The 19,808-nt window shown below is 39.3% G+C and overlaps 2 protein-coding genes across 2 annotated transcripts; both read left to right on the plus strand.

The window, feature by feature from the left end:
• Window positions 1-2,629: 2,629 nt before the first annotated feature.
• On the plus strand, window positions 2,630-10,436 carry CBLIF (cobalamin binding intrinsic factor). The gene is made up of 9 exons (XM_053450921.1): window positions 2,630-2,713; window positions 2,815-3,006; window positions 4,436-4,585; window positions 5,977-6,126; window positions 6,716-6,891; window positions 7,420-7,606; window positions 8,499-8,643; window positions 9,302-9,420; window positions 9,813-10,436. Exons 1-9 carry the CDS (start codon window positions 2,644-2,646, stop codon window positions 9,872-9,874), a joined length of 1,251 nt encoding a protein of 416 aa, XP_053306896.1. The 5' UTR covers window positions 2,630-2,643; the 3' UTR covers window positions 9,875-10,436.
• A 2,634-nt stretch (window positions 10,437-13,070) lies between these two features.
• Window positions 13,071-19,600, plus strand: MRPL16 (mitochondrial ribosomal protein L16). The gene is made up of 4 exons (XM_053450057.1): window positions 13,071-13,194; window positions 15,871-15,942; window positions 18,409-18,557; window positions 19,000-19,600. Exons 1-4 carry the CDS (start codon window positions 13,140-13,142, stop codon window positions 19,483-19,485), a joined length of 762 nt encoding a protein of 253 aa, XP_053306032.1. The 5' UTR covers window positions 13,071-13,139; the 3' UTR covers window positions 19,486-19,600.
• Window positions 19,601-19,808: the final 208 nt, after the last annotated feature.

Here is a 19,808-nt window from a genome sequence, read left to right on the forward strand (position 1 = left end):
GGCAAGAAATATTGTTAACGTACATCGCACAGGCGTTCACCAGCTGCGGTGATGCGAGCATAAACAACTTACGCTGCCGGCACGTCTGCTCGATGTGCTTTAACAATCTCCCTTACCAGGACTCCCCCCGTGGGAATTCCCGGCATATATATATTTATATATATATATATATATATATATATATATATATAGATACACACACACACACACACACATATATATATACTGTATATGTAGCATTTTATAATTGTCCTCCCTACTTTGGTCCCTGTCCCCCTATGTGCCCCCCCTAAAAATGAAAGCTGGAGAGGGCCACTGCTGGGTATGGTATGAACGTAGGCAGGGCCACTGCTTGCACATTTGGAAAAGTATGTTATGAAACTGTTTACCACATGATACGTAGTAAAAAGCCCTTGCCACTTCCCTTAGTGTATCTCAACTCTATTTCAGGGACTACTTTGAGCAAAAAATCACACTGGAACATATACCACAAGACAGGGTAGGATCAGGAACTACAAGCTGTTTAGTAGCCTTGGAGTAAGAGACCAGTATGTTCAGTAAATGTATTTGCCAAGGTTAGAATCCCTGCTTGAATACTAACAATTAACGCATCCTAGTATTAGCTGTATTTCTTCACTACCACAAAAAGGTTGCTAAACAGAATTCAAACAATGGAAATCAAAGGATTATTGTGTTTCCTAAGAGTTTCCTAAGATTATGCATATGCTCGTAAATGCTGCCCGATAGGTGTCATGTGAAAAGAAATCTTAATTTATGCATAATCAGTAATATTTTTAATATATTTAGTAGACTTGTGCATTCGTATTCGGGCGAACATGAAAACGAACACGAAGAGTGTGTTTTCGTTGTTCGTCCCGAAGAAACGAAAAGGTGAAGACACACAACACAAAGAATCTTCGTGGTCGTCTTCGTCTACTAATCTCCCTGGTCCCTTCCCCATCTAGCCTTCCTTATGTACACAGCATCGCAGGGGTTGACGGAAGCGGAAATCCGTAGGTTCGCCGTCAGGGGTTAAGAGGCCGTGCAAACGACTCTATTGGTCGCCTGCAGGGGGCTCGTCTGCCATCAACCAATGAAGTGCAGACAACCAATAGAGTTGCTCGTACGGACATTTAAACTCCTGGCGCCAAAGCTGCTGGGTAGCCTGTACCGCGTTAACCCCGTATTAACCCCTTCTACAAAAAACGGGGGGGGGGACGAAGAAAAACACAGGAACGGGTGTATATTCGCGGAATACGAAGATTTTTCCCCCCACGAAGATGAACACAAAGAGTTGGCCGGTGCCCAAGTCTAATATTTAGTAATATTTTTAAATTTAGTAATATTTAGTAAATGTAGTAATATTTTGTAAGAACTTTTCAAATGTGCTACATGGCATCTGTCAAGAAAAAAAAATTAACATTTTACTTTCCAGCTTTCAGTAATACTTTCAAACAAATTTGACATCATTTTTGTCTAATCACCCTCTGTATTGCGCAGTAATGCAAGGGTGTTTATTTCTGCAAAACAATTCAATCAATGCTCAATGAGTAATAATGAACAAAACTTCACATTGTGTTCTTGATTGTGAGATTATGTATCAACATATGGGTGCTTGCCAAATGCAACAAGAATATAAGTAGAGGAAGCTAGACAATTTGTTATGACACTGACTCTGAACATGCAGTGGCTGGCTCTCTGTGCTGCGATCTTGACTTGTGCATACAGTGTCCATTCTGGACCAATGGAGTCGTTCACTCGGCCTCTTAACCCCTGGCGGCGAACCTACAGATTTCCACTCCCGTAGGTTCGCCATCAGGGGTTAACTTGGTGCAAATTGGCCGACAGAGACCACTGGTCTCCCTGCTCCAACAGTTAAAAGTCTGTAAGAGACCAGTGGTCTCTGCCGGCCAAGTTGCTGGACCAGGATTTTAAAAGTCTGTACAAGCGACTCTATTGGTCGCCGGCAGAGGGCTTATCTGCCATCCACCAAGGAAGTACAGGTGTACTTCCTTGGTTGATGGCAGAGGAGGCCCCTGCAGCCTACCAATAGAGTTGCTCGTACGGACATTTCAACTCCTGGCGCCAAAGCTGCTGCGTAGTCCGTACCGGGTTAACCCCGTATTAACCCCTTGTACAAAAAAAACGGAAAAAAAACGGCAACAAACGAAGAAAAAAACGAACACGAAGAATGCACACGAATATCCGCCCGAACCGAACACAGGAACAGGCGAATATTCGCGGAATACGAAGATCCCCCCCCCCCACAAAGATGAACACGAAGAGTTGGCCGGTGCCCAAGTCTAATATTTAGTAATATTTTTAAATGTAGTAATATTTTGTAAATGTAGTAATATTTTCTAAGAAGTTTTTGAATGGCACCTGTCAAGAAAAAAAATGTAACATTTAACTTTTCAGTTTTCAGTAAAGATTTTTGTCTAATCACCCTCTGTATTCCACAGTAATGCAAGGGTGTTTATATCTGCAAAACAATTCAATCAATGCTCAGTGAGTAATAATGAACAAAACTTCACATTGTGTTCTTGATTCTGAGATTATGCATCAACATATGGGTGCTTGCCAAATGCAACAAGAATATAAGTAGAGGAAGCGAGACAATTTGTTATGACACCGACTCTGAACATGCAGTGGCTGGCTCTCTGTGCTGCGATCTTCACTTGGGCACACAGTGTCCATGCTGGGGCAGTCTGCTGTGAGTACATTGAAAATGGGGGAAAGGGGCAAATAGCCATTTTATGCCTGAAACAATTATATAGCTCTAAAACAAGACTTATATTTTGTTTTTCTACACAGCTGTTCCAGATGAGCAGAAGGCTTTAGTTACCAGCCTCCAGCTGAACATGGCCAAATCTGTGGGACCATGTGTCCCTCCAGACCCTAGCATTTTACTAGCATTGAATCTGGGAAGCAAGAACCTGAACCCTGAAGCCAGAGAACTACTGATAAAACAGCTGAAAGAAGATGCAATTAAAAAAGTGTCTCAAGGTGAGAATCGCTACTTTTATTCGATATTAACAATAACTGACATTAATTAAATATATATACTCATATTCTGTGCAGCCATGCTAATTCTGATATATATATATATATATATATATATGTATAATGTAAAAGGGTGAAGCCGTATTAGTCCAGTAGACACGATGTCAAAAAATAGAGTATTGCAGAGTATGCGGTGATACCTTTTTTATTGGACTAACATAATATTAAAAAGACAAGCTTTCGAGAGTTATCCTCCCTTCATCAGGTCTGAAGCAATACTAATAAACATGATAGAGGTTACAACTTAAAACAAGTGATGGTATAAGAGAAGGGGGGTGGTTGAGTGGGGTGTCGTAAATAATAGGTCTGGAGGTGAGAAATTAATGTCTTTTTAATATTATGTTAGTCCAATAAAAAAGGTATCACCGCATACTCTGCAATACTCTATTTTTTGACATCGTATATATATATATATATATATATATATATAACATTTAACTTTAATTGTAGAAAGTTAGAGCATTGTAGAAATTAAAGCATTAAATACTGTGGGAATCAAAGCATTGACAATGATCAACATAATTCCAACCATTTCTTGATTTCATATGATTTCAGTTGTAAGCAGCGTGTGTATTCTAGCTCAAGTTTTAGCTGGGGCTCGCCAAGTTCTTTGAAAACATGTACAATTGAATAAGACTTTTGAATAATAAGCCCTTTGTGGTTTTACAGACTATTTTAGATGCAAATTTCACAAGAATCAATGGAATTCCTGCTGATCCATTTTTTAATATATAAACTTACAGTATAAAAAGTACCTCCATAACACTGAGTGCAATGGACATCCTGAAAAATACAATACACATGTTTTGTTTCTCTTAATATGATTTTTAATTATTCTTTAACATTATTTCATACATCATAATTATTATATTTACTTTAACAAATGGGCCAATAGTGGAACATGTAGTACATGGAGGACACATGTACTGAATCGGAACAATATTTGACACAACATATCTTTTACTTTGGTGCAGCTGTATCTAGGTTCATGCTTTCACACTAACTGTTGCAAGCATGTTATTATTACTTACTGTTGCAAGCATGTTGTTATTACATATGAATTTCTTTAGAACACACATGCTTGTTTAGAACATATTTTGTAAAATCCTATATTGTATTATTATATCAACAAATTATAAAGGTTACCTAAATCACACATAACAATTTAGTCTTCCTATATTAAATGATTCAATGGGTGTCATACAATTCTTAGATTAAATGCAAAGTGGGGAAGGTTGTGCAACCAGCAGGAACATTCAATGAAATGCTGTAATGGCTGCTCTTTATATAACATGTCCAGTGTGTCGTGGCTTGCAGATGATTACTCAGTGACTAATGGCTGGTTGATATGTGTATATTTCTTCTCTTGCAGATCTGCCCTTTACATCTGGGAAAGTTGCACTTTATATTCTTGCTCTCCGTTCCTCCTGCTCTGACCCCTGCCAAATCTCAAGACCTAATGGCAATCTTAATCTAGTAAAAGTACTTGAAGAAAAAACAAGTGCGGAGATAAAAAGCATTGGTGAGAAATTTAGGAGCTCTTTTTTGTTCATATTGATGCACACTCATAACTGGGAAATACTGAAATTTACTGGAACAAAAATTGAATTCCTTGGACTTAATGTAATGTTTATGAAATTTATAGCATTTAAGGTGCACCACTACTTTTAAAGATCCCTGCTTCCTGACTTTATAGTTTGCTCAACAAGAAGTTTACTGTTCTCAGGATTGGGTTTGGAGCGTAAGAGCAGAGGATAGTCTAAAACGATGTCAGGAGCAGTTCAATAGGTCAGGGGCTGGCTGAGTTCAGAGACGGTAGTCAAAGCTAGTGCCAGGAAACAGACAAATGGGGTAGTCCAATAGCAAAGCCAAAGGTCAAGTAACGGAGAATCCAATACAGGGTCTGTAGCAAGGTGAGCAGAGAAGAACAGGAATCTGGAGTCCATAGACATACAGGAACCAAAGTTCTGGAACACTGGAGTAAAGTGGTCACAGTCTGAGGGGTTTTTATAGTGCTGCAGGTGTCTACTCCTCCCTTGTGTTAAACAAGCTCCTCGCTGGATTGGTTACCAGAGAGGAGTGATTCCACAGCATCTGGTTCACTGTTTCTGTGTGTGAACATCATTGGTGGATAGTTGATGGTGGAGGCAGGCTTTACCTCCCCTCCACAGGTGTACAATATTATGCTGATGTCTGGGCAACACCTGGAAGTCTTCCCTGGGGTTTGTTGTAACTTTAGGCCGCGGTTTTGGCCTACCGCGCTACTGCGACCACAATCGCGGGTAGACGCTGCTACTACAGTCTGCAGTTTTGGCATACTGCGCAGACTGTAGTAGCAGCGTAGCTTTTGGGAGGCCTGCAGTGACGGAGGACAGCTAGGAAGAGCAGGTAAGGGTGAGACGGGCATGACAACTGTAGAGATTCACTTTTAACCAAAATTATCCTATACAGGAAGAACAGAACCTACAAATGTCATATTGGTGCTATCAAACTCCATAGACACCTTTGAGAAAAAGGGATGAATATAGTATTTCAAAACATAATACAGAGACAAGAATATTAATGATTTATTGAGAAATATGACTGCCCTATCTCATCGTTACTGTATATCATTAGTTTCCTTTCTAGGTGTCTATGACTTATTGCTAAATATCTCATTGTGAATGACCTTGCCTACCAGTTCCATAGGGTTGCTGGTTACAATTCTTCCCAGCATTGAAGACACATTCACAGTGATAGTACAACGTAATGTCCTCTTTTTATCACACTTCATCAACTGCATGGGGCTTGTAGATGTGGTTCTGCTCATTTTAAAGCTGTCATGCTCACCCTGTTCTTTAAATCAATCTTGGCCAATTTATCATTAAATTTGGAAAGTATATGTTTCTGATCCTTGTTGAATAATACTTGCAGAAAACACTCACTCCCCGATGACCACATATTACCAAGTGGCTTTGGATGTCCTGGCTTTGTGTGTGATGTCCAGTCCTAGGGCATTCCCAGCTGCAACTACATTGAGCAAAGCTATTCCACCTAATCCATCTGGACCTGCATTCTCTGTAGGTATGTCAAAGAAGAAACTGACATCTTTCCTAACGTCTCATTCATATAAAACCAGGGAACCACAGACTCAGACAGACAGGGGCATCTGAGAAATGTTGCAGTTGATCTTATTAACTAGCTAGGTGTTGCATATTATTTTCTCCAATAACATGCTGGCTAAACAGTCAAGGTGGACATTGTAAACTGCTGCTTTTTAATGCCAGTATTTTTCCTGGCACGTCTGTACTACTCTTGATCCCCTAAGCTATTTTACTTTGATACACCATCGGAATCTCACTGTCTCACTGTCATTGACATATAGAACCATGAATATAAAGTTTTTTTGGTTTTCAATCTCTCCATACAGCCTGATGAATCAAAAAAGTGGATGCTTAATGATAAACATTGATGACAGTTATTATTTAGTGAAATATATAGCACCAGCATATTCCGCGGCACTGTGGGTTATCAAATTATGGCTGCTAAAACAGGACTGCTAAATTCATGTAGTCTTTCCTGTAGGTATTTCCAGGATTTATGAGCAGGGATCTCCATGATATAACTAGTACCCACAGAATGAGAAAGCTCACTGTGTTCACATATTTCACAGACACTGCAGCAGTCGCTGTCATGGGATTTTCATGTGTGCTCAGCATGGACACTACTCACACAGAGTCCATTAAAACTCTGAAAAATGCCCAGTCTATTATGTTAGACCTAATCCTCAAGCAAAAGAAGAGTGATGGCACCATTGGAAACATTTACAGCACTGGCCTGGCTGGGCAGGTACAGTAACATACTTATTGTAATGTGGCAAGAGAAAAATAAACTAATAAAATGGCTTTTAAATATTCTGTTCTGCAATGTTAATTTAGAATCATGGTGAAAAAAGCTAGGCAGTTATTTTATCAAAAACTCTCCATGCAATAAATTATGGGGAAAAAAACTCCATAGAATGACAGGGGGTCTAGACATATTCTGTAGTAAGTATGCACTACCCGGTGGACACAGTGGAACATTACAAGACCCTCCTTCACAACCAGAAGCCATATACTAAGTTACTCGCTTGTTGATATGGCTCCAGATTTGTTTTACGTTTATGCTGTTTTGGCTTTTTTCTTTTAATGTTGTGTTTTAAACATGATACTTGGGTGTGCTTCAGAAATAATTTAACCAATTTCAAATAAATGTTGAAATAATAAATAATTTTAGTGTTGATAATAAATAATTGATAGTGTTTATGATCCACATGGTAGCTATAGAGCTATTAGGTATTTTATTGTCATGTTCCACTTCCTTTTGTTCTGCTTTTAGGCTCTCACCGCCGCGCAGTTATATTATCCCCCAGGTTCCTGGGACTGCCCTCTCACAGTGCAGAAAATCCTACAGCAGATACGCCAGGGTACATTCTCTCTGCCCATAGCAGCTGCTCAAGTGCTGCCCTTTCTGAATGGCAGAAGCTACTTAAATGTAAAGGGGATGCAGTGTCAAGCTAACAACGGTATGTACCGTTCCGTCGTAGTACACAAACAGGAGAAACAGGCTTGGATTACCTATTACTGATATTATTCTGCAGAGCTAAATGTACCCTACAATTACATTATAAAATCTGTGGCTCTGGTAGCAATTGGTTTGAGAATAAATGTGCCATTTTCACGCGTTGGAGGGAGACAACTATACCTCACACACCTTTCTCCTTTATATTTTCCCCCTCTATTCTCTCCATCCTAATCTTGTTAACACAGTATCCTTGACCCAAAGGTAATGTGGAATTCAGATGCAAGAATATGTGAAAGAGCTGTGTTCAACCAGTTAGTGTACATTTTATGTTGCCCAAGGCCAGGCTTTATTATAGCCCCATACCCCTGGTTCTAACCTGCATAGGATAGTATCTGAGCTCAGATTAGTAGCAACAGGGAACTATTCAAAGGGTTACCTCACCCTTGGGCAGTCAGCGATACTATTCACATATTAGCTGTGATCATGCCATAGTTTCAATGTGAAAGTATTTGCTCTTTAAAAGGTTGTTATCAGCCCTTACAAGTTACAGATAATATGGTTGTGGGAATCAAACATTACTGAGGGGGAGGTGATTTTGTATAAAGGCAGCTTGCTCTGTATATTAGATTAGCATTTGCGTTGACTGCATTGCATTGTACACAATCACCAAAGAATCATGTACATACGTGTCCTATACATGGTTGTGCTGCTGTGTGTGTCACACACATTAAGTAGTGGAGAAGCTGGTAAGTTTTCAAGAGATCAATGACTTTTAAAACATTTTCATCTTTTTAATTGTGTTACCTACTTCTGACTTCCCCTCCCCCGATCATGGTTATTTAATTACATTGTTTTAGTTTTATAAAAATGATTTTTTTTCCTCCCTTATGCAGCTACTCTCATTACTGTGGACTATACCATAGTAAATGATTTGACAGGGGACTACTTCAAACACTCCATACAGGTTGCAGTACCAGAAGGCTCCACATTGCTTAAGGTCATGGAGAAAGCAGCGGAGGTCAACCCTAAAGAGTTCAGGTGAGAAAATTCCTGATAGACCACATGCATTTGAAAACGTAACAGCAACTTTTCAGAACATTCGAGAAGCCTGGTTACTAGCACAAACCCAGGGCTTAATTTGAGCTGATATATCAAAAACATTATTATCATGTGTTTATGTACCGTTATAACTACTACTTTTCCATATTCTGTACTGGATCACTATCTATAATGTGAAAACTGCACATTTTTCCCAAGTTCTGTACTAGGGTAAGTGAAATACAATGAGTAAAAAAAAACGCACCAAGAAGCCCCCCTTTTTTTCAGCTGAATGATCAATTGGAGCATTAGTATCACAGTACATAATATGTAAGGACAGCATATTTCCGTAAAGGCACACCTACAAAGTATGATTTCTTCTGGGGTTCATGTCAGATGACTACAGCGCCGTCTAACTGCTGATTTAGTACAAAGTTGTCTTGATCATGCCAAAAATGAAAACAATGAGAATTTTCGAGTGACAAACTCTAATCTTCAATAAAAAAACCCTTCGATTAGTATATAGCTCAGTTTCAGGAGCGCTAAAATATATTAGTTTATATTTATATAAATATTTTTTTTGCAAATGAAAGTCAATAATAAATGGTAAGGTTGCTACATCAGAACAGATATAATTTGGTGGTCACTCCTGTTTCAGTTTCAGCACAGAAGAAACATCTTGGGGCCTCTTTATAACAAGCATTAACAATCTTGGTGGAAACAGCAACCAGAAGACATACTGGCAGTTTTTTAGTGGAATTACTCCCTTGGAGGAAGGTAACATTCATGCTTTTCTGTATTTATTAGGAACTGCCATTAAAGGTGCTATACTGCTATTTAAAAACAACACAACAGCATTAGAAACATCATTCCTAGTACTGTTGAATGCCCAAACCTTTCCCAGAAATAACTATTAAATCATGCAAAAATGTGTCCTATTCATAATATTTGCCCCGTAACACTAGTATGTATGTTAATTTTGCAGATTTTGCAAAACAAATGCATAAATATACTCCAGTAATGCCAGCCTTTGTAAGATTGTAAGGTTATACTAACCTAAATTATTAAACTATTGCCTTTGTTATTTCCCTCTCCTCCATATTTTAACTTGATCCCAGTTTTTCAATGTTTCCATGTACCTTTCAACATTTTCTCTTTTTGTTTCCTAGGTGTAAGCACGTACAAGCCTCACAACAAGGAGCATATATTAGCCATCTTCAGCAAATACTGATGAATAAAGTTTCATCCATACTTTAGTTACCATTTATATTCTATCCTGCTTCTTTGTATGTACAAAAGACCTTTACACTTGCATCGGATATTCAAGTATTGGATATTCAAGTGTAAAATAAATTTATAAGTAATATTTTGAAACACTTAATTTAACTCCTGATCTGTTTTTTTTTATTTTTTGTTCCCATCATGACAGAGGCTGTTTGAACATTTCTACGGTGTTTGTGTTTAGCTGTAATTATAAAATTTAATTTATCAACTAATTTACTATAACAAAAAAATGGTAAAAAATCGTTTTTTGGACCCAAACAACTTTTCATGCAGCCATTTTATCACCATGTAGAAGAACACATTTGAACTAGAATGTTTTTCATGCTGTAATGGCTACATTCACAAGTCTAGTTGTCACCATCCATTATGGTTAAATGGTATACCCAAGGGGCAATTCACTCACATCAGACTAAATTTGCATAGACTATAGAAAACGAGTAAACATTGTCATGGAGGAATTCCTTGAAAACAGTATGATGAAAAATAATAAATGAAAGTGTTAAAAGTAATTGAGAAAATAGAAATATTTTAGTTACAGATAGGACACCTTTAAGTAAGACTAATTAAATACATTTTGAATTTTCATTTATTACTTATTATAGTTCCCAAGCTGACCTATAATACTACATTATGATTTTTTTATAGATATAGTTCCACAAAAAACACAGTTAATATTTAAAAAACGTAAAAAATATTTTGGAAACATCAAATTAACAAAAGTGCTACATTTGCTATACTTGTACCATTTAAATGGGATACATACAGCCATAACATTGGATATATGGGTGGGATATATCAGGCAGCAAGTGGACATTTCATTCCTCAAGTTGATGTGTTAGAAGCAGGAAAAATGAATAAGCGTAAGGATTTGACCGACTTTGACAAAGGACAAATTGTGATGGCTAGACAACTGGGTCAGATCATCTCCAAAACTCGCAGGTCTTGTGGGGTGTTCCCGGTCTGCAGTGATCAGTACCTATCAAAAGTTGTCCAAGGAAGGAAAAGCGGAGAACCGGCAACTGGGTCATGGCCGGGCCAAGGCTCATTGGTGCATGTGGGGGGTGAAAGCTGGCCCATGTGGTCAAATCCAACAGACAAGCTGCTGTAGTACAAATTGCTGAAAAGAAGAAGAAGATGGCATGGTCTGATGAATCGGGTTTTCTTTTACATCACGTGGATGGCTAATGTGCATGTGGGTCTTTTACCTGGAGAACACATGGTACCAGGATGCCTCCATGGAGGCCTCACCTCGCAAGTTACAGACGTTAAAGGATGTGTTGCTCACAACTTGGTGCCAGATATCACAGCACTACGGTGACCACTTGCCCCAGATGCGGAGGACAGAGAGGGGCGCAGAGTGGTCGTTCAAGAATACATTTTCAACAAGCCCCTCACTCTACTCTGAAAGGGGGTAGATAGTGGAAAGGGAGGGACAGGGGGTAGATAGTGGGAAGGGAGGGACAGGGGGTTGATAGTGGGAAGGGAGGGACAGGGGGTAGATAGTGGGAAGGGAGGGACAGGGGGTAGATAGTGGGAAGGGAGGGAAAGGGGATACATAGTGAGAAGGGAGGGAGAGGGGGTAGATAGTGAGAAGGGGCGGAGAGGGGATACATAGTGAGAAAGGGGGTGGTAAGAATGAGAATGAGTAAGAGAATGAATGTGTGGATGCATTGTGTGAATGAGTGAGAAAATGAAATAATTAATGTGTGGATGAATTGTGGGAATGAGTGAGAGAATGAAATAGGGTCTAATATTTATATATATTAACAGCAGGGGCTAATATTAATACATATCGGCAGCAGGGTCTAATATTTATATATATATATATATATATATATATATATTGGCAGCAGGGCCTAATATTAATGAAACTGCACAGTTCAGCTGTTATTTTGAAGTCATATTTCAATCATAGTCTTTACTTCAAAGAGATATTTACATATTATGTAGTTTTATATATTATATATATATATATATACCGTATTTTTTTTTAGAAAAAATACCCCTCGTCTTATAATCAGGCCTCAAATAGGTCTGACTATGAGACTAAGATCCAGATCCCCCGCAGCGCTGCAGAGGACCTGGATCCTCCTGTCTTGTGCCCCCCATTTAACACCCCCCAAACTTACCTGTGCGTCTGACTTCCTGGTGTGTAGTCAGGGCAGCGGGTAGACGTCTACGCAATTCGCGTAGGCAACTTCCACTGCAGCCGGAAGGAGGTGTGGCGCCACTCTGCCTCATGAAATGCCTTATACCCCTATATGACACTCTGCCCCATAATATGCCTTTTAACCCCCTAAATGAATATAGGGGCATATAGGGGTATAAGGCATTTCTGGAGGCAGAGTGGCACATAGGGGGTCAAAAGGCATATCATGGGGCACAGTGGCATATAGAGGGTTAAAAGGCATATCATGGGGCACAGTGGCAGGGTGTATAAGGCATTTCTGGGGCATAGTGGCAAGCCTATGCAGGGTGGAAAATAAAAGGAAATAAAAACAAAAAAAAATATTTTTCTCAATCATAGCTTTTATTAAAAAGAATAGTTTACATGAATTAATATTTACTAGCAAAACTTTCAGGGTCATCTTATATTCTGGCTTTTTCTTTCTTTCCTAAATTAATATTCAGATTTTGGGGGGGTCGTCTTACAATCACACACACAGATATATATATATATATATATCTGTGTGTGTGAAGTAAAATGTGGTCACCCTACTTCGTCGCCTTGCTAGTTTTAAGCTTAACAACAAAAAAGAACCCGAGTATCAAGTGCTGCGCTAAGCACTGCATTTACTGCGTTACACAGTACTCTTAACACATGCGTGCCCCAAATGAAAGCAAAAAAATCTTTAAAATAATAGCGCGAGAAAAAAGAAACGTTATTAAAGATAACATTAATACCTATTTACGTACCTGCGAGTGATAAAGCCCCCGATTTATTATTTGGCATATATCGTTGACTATAATACTAAAACCCTATCGCGGTATTATTTTTCAATAAATATTGTATTGTAAAACGACTTGTGGGACTCCTAGTGTTTGTGAGTTGATGTTAACGTGCAAGAAAAAAAAACAGGGCATCGTTCTACCACTGTAAGAGAATACGAGCCGTACTGTTTCCTGTTACGTCTCGGTTTACTTCCTGTTAAGATGGCAGCGCCCGTGTAAGTCCGTGTCCTGATCTGTCAGTTTTCTCGACCTGGCTTGTCATGGCGAGGTTACTGTGTAACCGTTTGAGGGGATGCCGGGGGCTTCCGGTGACAGGTGAGTTTCCCAAGCTTTGCTCCTTTTTATTTTGTAGATCAGAGTGATTTGCACTTCGTTCCGTAGTCTACGGTGACAAATATGAACTTTTGCAACTTATGCAATAATTGTGTTAATTAACACCTGTTCTGTCGGGGAAGTATGCCAATGAATTTCATACGTATGTAAACTAACTGCACAACAATTATATTAATATTATAGTAATGTACTGCCTGGTCTAGCAAATACACTTTTTTTATATTACACAAAAACACTTTTGTATCTGAAAATAGTGCCAGCTGCAACTAGAGAATCCAGCATAAAAGAATGCCTGGGACTGTCAAGCTTTATTAAGAACCATTAAATGCATAAAGATAAACTGTTTCAAAACATAAGTATAAACGTATGTTAATGCTGCAAGATGTGTGTGTGATATATATGGATACACACACACACACACACACACACACACACACACACACACACACACACACACACACACAGTCCATAAAGAATGTAGAGAGCACTCACAAGACTTTTTCAAACTTAAAAAAATCAATTTATGCCTGCGTACAGAAAAAAAAAAAAAAACGTTTCGGGGTCACTGTGCAACCTGTGATCAAGAGTGTTTATCTCTTAATAGCCAGTATAACACCTGGGCGGACGTGTGTGTGTGTATATATACATGTATGTTCATACACACATCAGCCATAGCGTTATGACAAGTGGTTGGGGTATATCAGGCAGCAAACGAACATTTCATCCTCAAAGCATACGGATTTGAGTGACTTTAACAAGGGCCAACTTGTGGTGAGTTGACTGCAGCTCTTGCGGGGTGTTCCCAGTCTGCAGTGGTTGGTACCTATTATTATAAGTGGTCTAAGGAAGGAAAAGGGGTGAACCAGCGATGGGGGTCATGGACAGCCAAGGCTCATTGATGCACGAGGTGGGACGAAGGCCGGCCCATGTGGTCAAATCCAACAGACAAGCTACTGTAGCTCAAATTGCTGAAAACATTTAAGCTGGTTCTAATAGAAAAGTGTCAGAACACACAGTGCATCGCAGTTTGTTGCGTATACACTGATCTGCTATAACATTATGGCCACCTGCCTCATATTGTGTAGGTCCCCTTTTGCTGCCAAGACAGCCTTGACTCTAGAGGCATGGGCTCTGTGAAGGTGTGCTGTGGTATCTTGCACCAAGATGTTAGCAGCAGATTTCATAAATCCTGTAAATTGCGAGGTGGGGCTTCCATGGATTGGACTTGTTTGTCCAGTACATTCCAAAGACGCTTGATTGGATTGTGATTTGGGCAGCTCGGAGGCCAAGTTAACATATTGAACCGTTTGCGTTCCTCAAACCATTCCTGAACCTTTTTTGCTTTGTGGCTGGGGACATTATCTTGCTTAAAGAGGCCGATGCCATCAGGGAAGACCGTGTCCTTGAAAGGGTGTGCATGGTCTGCAACAATGCTAAGGTAGGTGGTATGTGTCAAAGTAACATCAAGGTGAATGACAGGACCCAAGGTTTCCAAGCAGAACACTGCCTCTGTTCTGGCTTGCCTTCTTCCCGTACTGCATCTTTGTGCCATGTGTTCTCCAGGTAAGTAGTGCACACACATTGTACTTTTGGTATGAATTTACAGCTCCTGGTGTACGTTGCTGTCAAACAACCACCCAATGTGTGTTCATCAACGTCTAAGTACAGTGATACCCCCTATGCATAGGTTTGTCTAGTTGTTTGGGAGCCAAAGGGACACATTGGTGCATATTTTTAATAGTTGAACTTTGACATTTGGCGATCTTGTGCCTATGCCCTATTTGGGAAATGTTTAAGTCTGGCCAATTCAATTTACCCAATGAAACAATATTTTTTTGAAAATTATAAAGGTTTATCACCAGCCTTTGTCAAAGTTTGTAGTAGAAGCATTATTAAACACTCATCTACAGAGACACAGTTTTCCCCCCAGAAATCTCATGGTACTGCCACAACCACAAGGGATTCTGGGTAGGCAGAGGGAAAAACTAGCCTTCTTGCTTGTCTGGTGTCTGTAGATGAGTGTTTAATTATGCTTCTACTACCCCCTTAATTTTAGTGGAAGGGTTTTCCATCACCTTTACCCACCTTAACGTATGTACTGGTATTTCAAAGTTTGTAGTAATTCTTTATTTTTATACATTTTATCTCCACACATTGTACTTCAGTTTTGACTTTACCACTCCTGGTATTTGTCGCTGTCAAATATCCCCTGAGTACAGTGATACTACCCATGCATAGGTTTGTTTGGGGGTTAAAAGGTCACATTTGGGAGTTACACAATTTGCTTTTGCTTTTTTTAATTTTGACATCTGCTCAGGCTGCGCCTGTGCCCTATGTGGGACATATTTGAAACCAGACAATTCAATTTACCCCCATTAAACATTTTTTTTTTTAAACTAGACACTCCCAAGGTATTTCAGATACTGGTATTTTAACTATTTTGTGCCAGGATTTTTGGGAAGATACAGCACCAGTTTTAGGACTTACTCATAAAAATATCGCTAATATATAAACCTTTTTTTTGACATGTTTTATTTGAACTGGATGATTTCCCTTATGTCATGGGGATATCACTGGGGTCTTTATTTTTTATCAACCACATTTGTCTACCATTTTGTCTCAATTATTTATTTATATTGTATTTTTGTGTCCTTGTAGGTCTAATGTCCTTTACGCACAAGGTTATGAGCGCTGGCCTCCGAACATTTGAAATCCCTCCTGATTATTCTGGTAAGATAAGGGTAGTCCTGCAATTGGAAAATGTATCCATAATTACTGTAACTTTCTTTTCCTGGCTTATTTCCATGGCAGCATTACACCATGTCTGCTTGTATGTTGGGACATACATGAGATTAAGTAACTAATTAATGCTTCCCAATCTCTCATGATCTGTAAGCAGCTAGAGAGGGTCCCTTAAAACAGGTCTAGCAAAAATAATAATAAAAAAAATGGTTTAGTTGACCATTTGGGTGCATGCAAGAAGCAAAAGCTTCCACATGCCAGAACACAATGTACCCGGCTTCCACATTTTGGCTCAGCATCCCATGCTAAACATAGGAGATATAGCTGTGGGAGAGTCAGAGGAGCTCTTTACGCCAGGCAGTATAATGCAGTAGTCCCTGTCAGAAGCTTTACTGCATCTAAGGCTGGGGACCATGCTATGTGAGATTAGGCCTGAATACTACACACAACAACAGGGGAGTTTTTTGTCCTCCTCCCCCCCCAGCGTTCAGGTGTACCGGTAACTGCTAGGTAGCATTGTGCACAGGTGCATGAAACCCTTAGAAAACACAGGTCTGTTTGTCTCAACAAGTGGTTGTTTCCAAATCCTACGACTGTCCAAAAAAAATGTTCAGAGCAACATTGACGCATGTGTTATGGTCCTTCTCCAATCTCAGTGTGGGGAAAAAAAACTGCCAATAATTATTATTCTGGGTGACTGTAGTCCCCACCAGGCCCTACCCCAATTCACCAATAGACTTTTCGATTACTCTATTGTGTTGGGAACAATTTTTTTTTGTTTTGTTTTTACTGTCTGGCCTGACAGATTATTACCAAGTCTGAATTTATGGAAATCTGCTACCCTGACTTGGTACTCCCGTCAAGACGCTTCCTCCTGCTTGGGGTTGTTTTTGTTTTCACTTTGTGAAGAAAACCATTTATTTAATGGCAAAAAGCATATTAGCAACCTTTTGAACACGCCCGCACACACACCGATGCTTACAGGTCCTTAGGAAAACCATTCTGGCAGCTTACCTTATACTTGGGTGAGGTAAAAGAAACATCCTTCCATCATAGGCATAACCGTTCACCTTCTGCTTTTTGCTTTGGATGTTCTTGGCAATCACATTTTATTAATTATAGTTATAGAGGGAAAGATGTAGGCTAGGCGGAATTCCTAGGTAAGTGTGTATATGTGTGTGTGTGTGTGTACATAAGTAAAAAAATAAATAAATTTAAAAATAAACTTTAGACAGACCTCTGGAATGTCCAGAGTAGATCTGATAAGGGAGATAAAGCAGTCAATTATCCAACAGTTCTGGAATTTGACTCTGTTCATCTTCTGCAGGGGGAGTCACCCCAAACTCACTTTTTATACCCCAAGTGCCTGCTAATATTGTAAAAGTCATGTGGAGTTAAATCATTGTCATCCAAATGGGAGGGCAGCAAATTCTTGCCCCACCCAGAAAAATTAAGCTAAGCTCAGCAATGTAAAAAATGCTTGTGCAATGTTTATGTAGCAAAACTGTTGTGACTTGAATAATGCACTGCGGTCATAGTTACATAGTCGCATACATAAGCTGAAAAAAGACCTGCATCCATCAAGTTCAGCCTTTTCCATATATGTTTATTTCTTGCTGTTGATCCAAAAGAAGGCAAAAAAAAAAAAAAATCCAGTTGTGGCTTTTTTCGATTTTGCACAAACTAGGGGGAAAAAATTCCTTCTTGACCCCAAAATGGCAGTCAGATTTCTCCTTGGATCAATAAAATTTTCCCCCATAATTAAAGATTATATCCCCGAATATTATGTTTTTCCAAGTATTCATCCAGTTGCTGTTTAAACGTCTGTACAGACTCAGATAAAACTACCTCTGCAGGCAGAGAATTCCACATCCTTACTGTCCTTACTCTTTCCTCTGCCTTAGTCTAAATCTCCTTTCTTCCAGTCTAAACGCATGACCACGTGTCCTATGCATAGTCCTGCTTATGAACAGATTTCCACACAATGGTTTGTATTGGCCCCGAATATATTTATATAATGTTATCATATCCCCTCTGAGGCGCTATTTTTCCAAACTAAACAGATTTAAAGATTTAAATTTGATAACCTTTCTTCATAACTATAGTGCTCCATTCCTTTTATTAATTTTGTAGCCCGCCTCTGCACCCTTTCTAGTGCTATGATATCCTTCTTTAGAATAGGTGCCCAAAATTGCACAGCATATTCAAGGTGCGGCCTTACCATTGATTTATACAGAGGCAAAATTATATTTTTATCCCGCAAATTGATGCCCCTTTTTATACATGACGACATTTTAGCCAATTAAATATTCCTGATGATTACCCAGATTTTATGACTTTGGACCAGAATTTCTTTTTGCCATCAAATGAAAGCCTTTGGATGTAACTTGCAAAAAATACCTTTTTTACTTGTGTATTTGGCTCCTGAAATTGTTCTAAATCGACTTTGTCTAGGAGTCGGTACGAAAGACCGTCAAAAACTAAAGTTTGTGAACAAGGTTCCTGACCTTGTTAAGGTTAAAAAGGAGCCAAAGAACCTACAGGACATCCGGGGGCCAGCACTCGAGGGTCGGGAATTCCAAGAGGGCCAATATGGTATTGTGGTGAGTAATTCACAACCTCAGCTATTAAGTTGTTAAAAACATGTTTTTCAGTGTGATTATGTCCGAATCTAGCTCACTTTCACGGTAGTGTTTCAATTTACCCCCCCGCTCCATACACTAATAACTATACGTTGCACTGTACCAAACTGTATGGTATCTCAGCATTAATAGATGACTGACGGACATGATTATTGTTATGAATACAGTTTTCCTCATCCAAAATGTTTTGCATAGGCATCTAATATATATAACAAGAATAGCTGAACATTTTTTAAAGTTATTTTTAATGTATGCTTTTGCGGTATTTGTTTATCCTCTCCAATTAGAAAGGGATTTTATGAACAGCTATATGTATATTTCCCGTTTACCCTTAGTCCTCCTACTGTTGTAATGTTCACAAACCCCAGTGTTGGAATGTTTAAAATCTTACTTCTTCACACAGGCTCTGGGTGGAGGTTACTTACACTGGGGTCACTTTGAGATGATGCGCCTGACGTTGAATCGTACTCTCTCACCCCGCACCACATTCAGCCGCTGGTTGGTGGCCCCTCCCTATAAGCCTGTTACACGAAAAGGACTTGGCCAGCGCATGGGAGGTGGCAAAGGAGCTGTAGATCATTATGTCACACCAGTCAAGGCAGACCAGCTGATACTGGAGGTGGGAGGCCGTTGTGAGTTTGAGGAGGTGAAACCAATATTAAGTCAAGTTGCCAAGAAACTCCCCTTTCCAGCCCAAGCTGTAAGCAGAGAGAGCCTAAGAGAGACACGAGAGAACCTCAAGGAGAGGGAGATTAACAATCGGAACCCATGGACATTTGAACGTCTAGCATCCTGTAATATGCTGGGGTGCAGGAAGTGGTTAAGTCCATATGATCTCCAGTTTAAGGGCAGGTTCTGGGGGAAACGCCATCTGCCAAACAGAGTATGAGATCTATTCGTCTTGCTCAAAAAACTTTAAATCAAGGCAGGGTGTGCTGTCAAGAATTTGCAAAACTTGTAGTGTCTATGATAATGCCATAAAGTTTTTTTTTTTCTTATTCAAAGCACCGTATTCATTTCTATATACAATTAATATTTATTATGAGTGCCATATCTAGCATACAACTGCAGTCCTGTTTTCTGGTGTGCTCATTTGTCATGGTTGTGGCTGGTGGCTGGTATTTCCTGTGGATTTTTAAATTTTATTTATTAAACAATTCAGGACCAGGGTAATTTTCATGTTATTGCTACATATTGCTTTAATCCTACTTA

The sequence above is a fragment of the Spea bombifrons genome, chromosome 11, assembly GCF_027358695.1.
Source record: "Spea bombifrons isolate aSpeBom1 chromosome 11, aSpeBom1.2.pri, whole genome shotgun sequence".
Taxonomy (NCBI): Eukaryota; Metazoa; Chordata; class Amphibia; order Anura; family Pelobatidae; genus Spea; species Spea bombifrons.

Bases quoted from the DNA above. Each gene is read 5' to 3' on its own strand.
- MRPL16 (XM_053450057.1), top strand. From the start codon at position 13,140: ATGGCGAGGTTACTGTGTAACCGTTTGAGGGGATGCCGGGGGCTTCCG. The intron at 13,195-15,870 runs GTGAGTTTCCCA...GTGTCCTTGTAG, and splicing joins CCGGGGGCTTCCGGTGACAG to GTCTAATGTCCTTTACGCAC. The intron at 15,943-18,408 runs GTAAGATAAGGG...GACTTTGTCTAG, and splicing joins AATCCCTCCTGATTATTCTG to GAGTCGGTACGAAAGACCGT.
- CBLIF (XM_053450921.1), top strand. From the start codon at position 2,644: ATGCAGTGGCTGGCTCTCTGTGCTGCGATCTTCACTTGGGCACACAGT. The intron at 6,892-7,419 runs GTACAGTAACAT...TTCTGCTTTTAG, and splicing joins GCACTGGCCTGGCTGGGCAG to GCTCTCACCGCCGCGCAGTT. The intron at 7,607-8,498 runs GTATGTACCGTT...TCCCTTATGCAG, and splicing joins GCAGTGTCAAGCTAACAACG to CTACTCTCATTACTGTGGAC.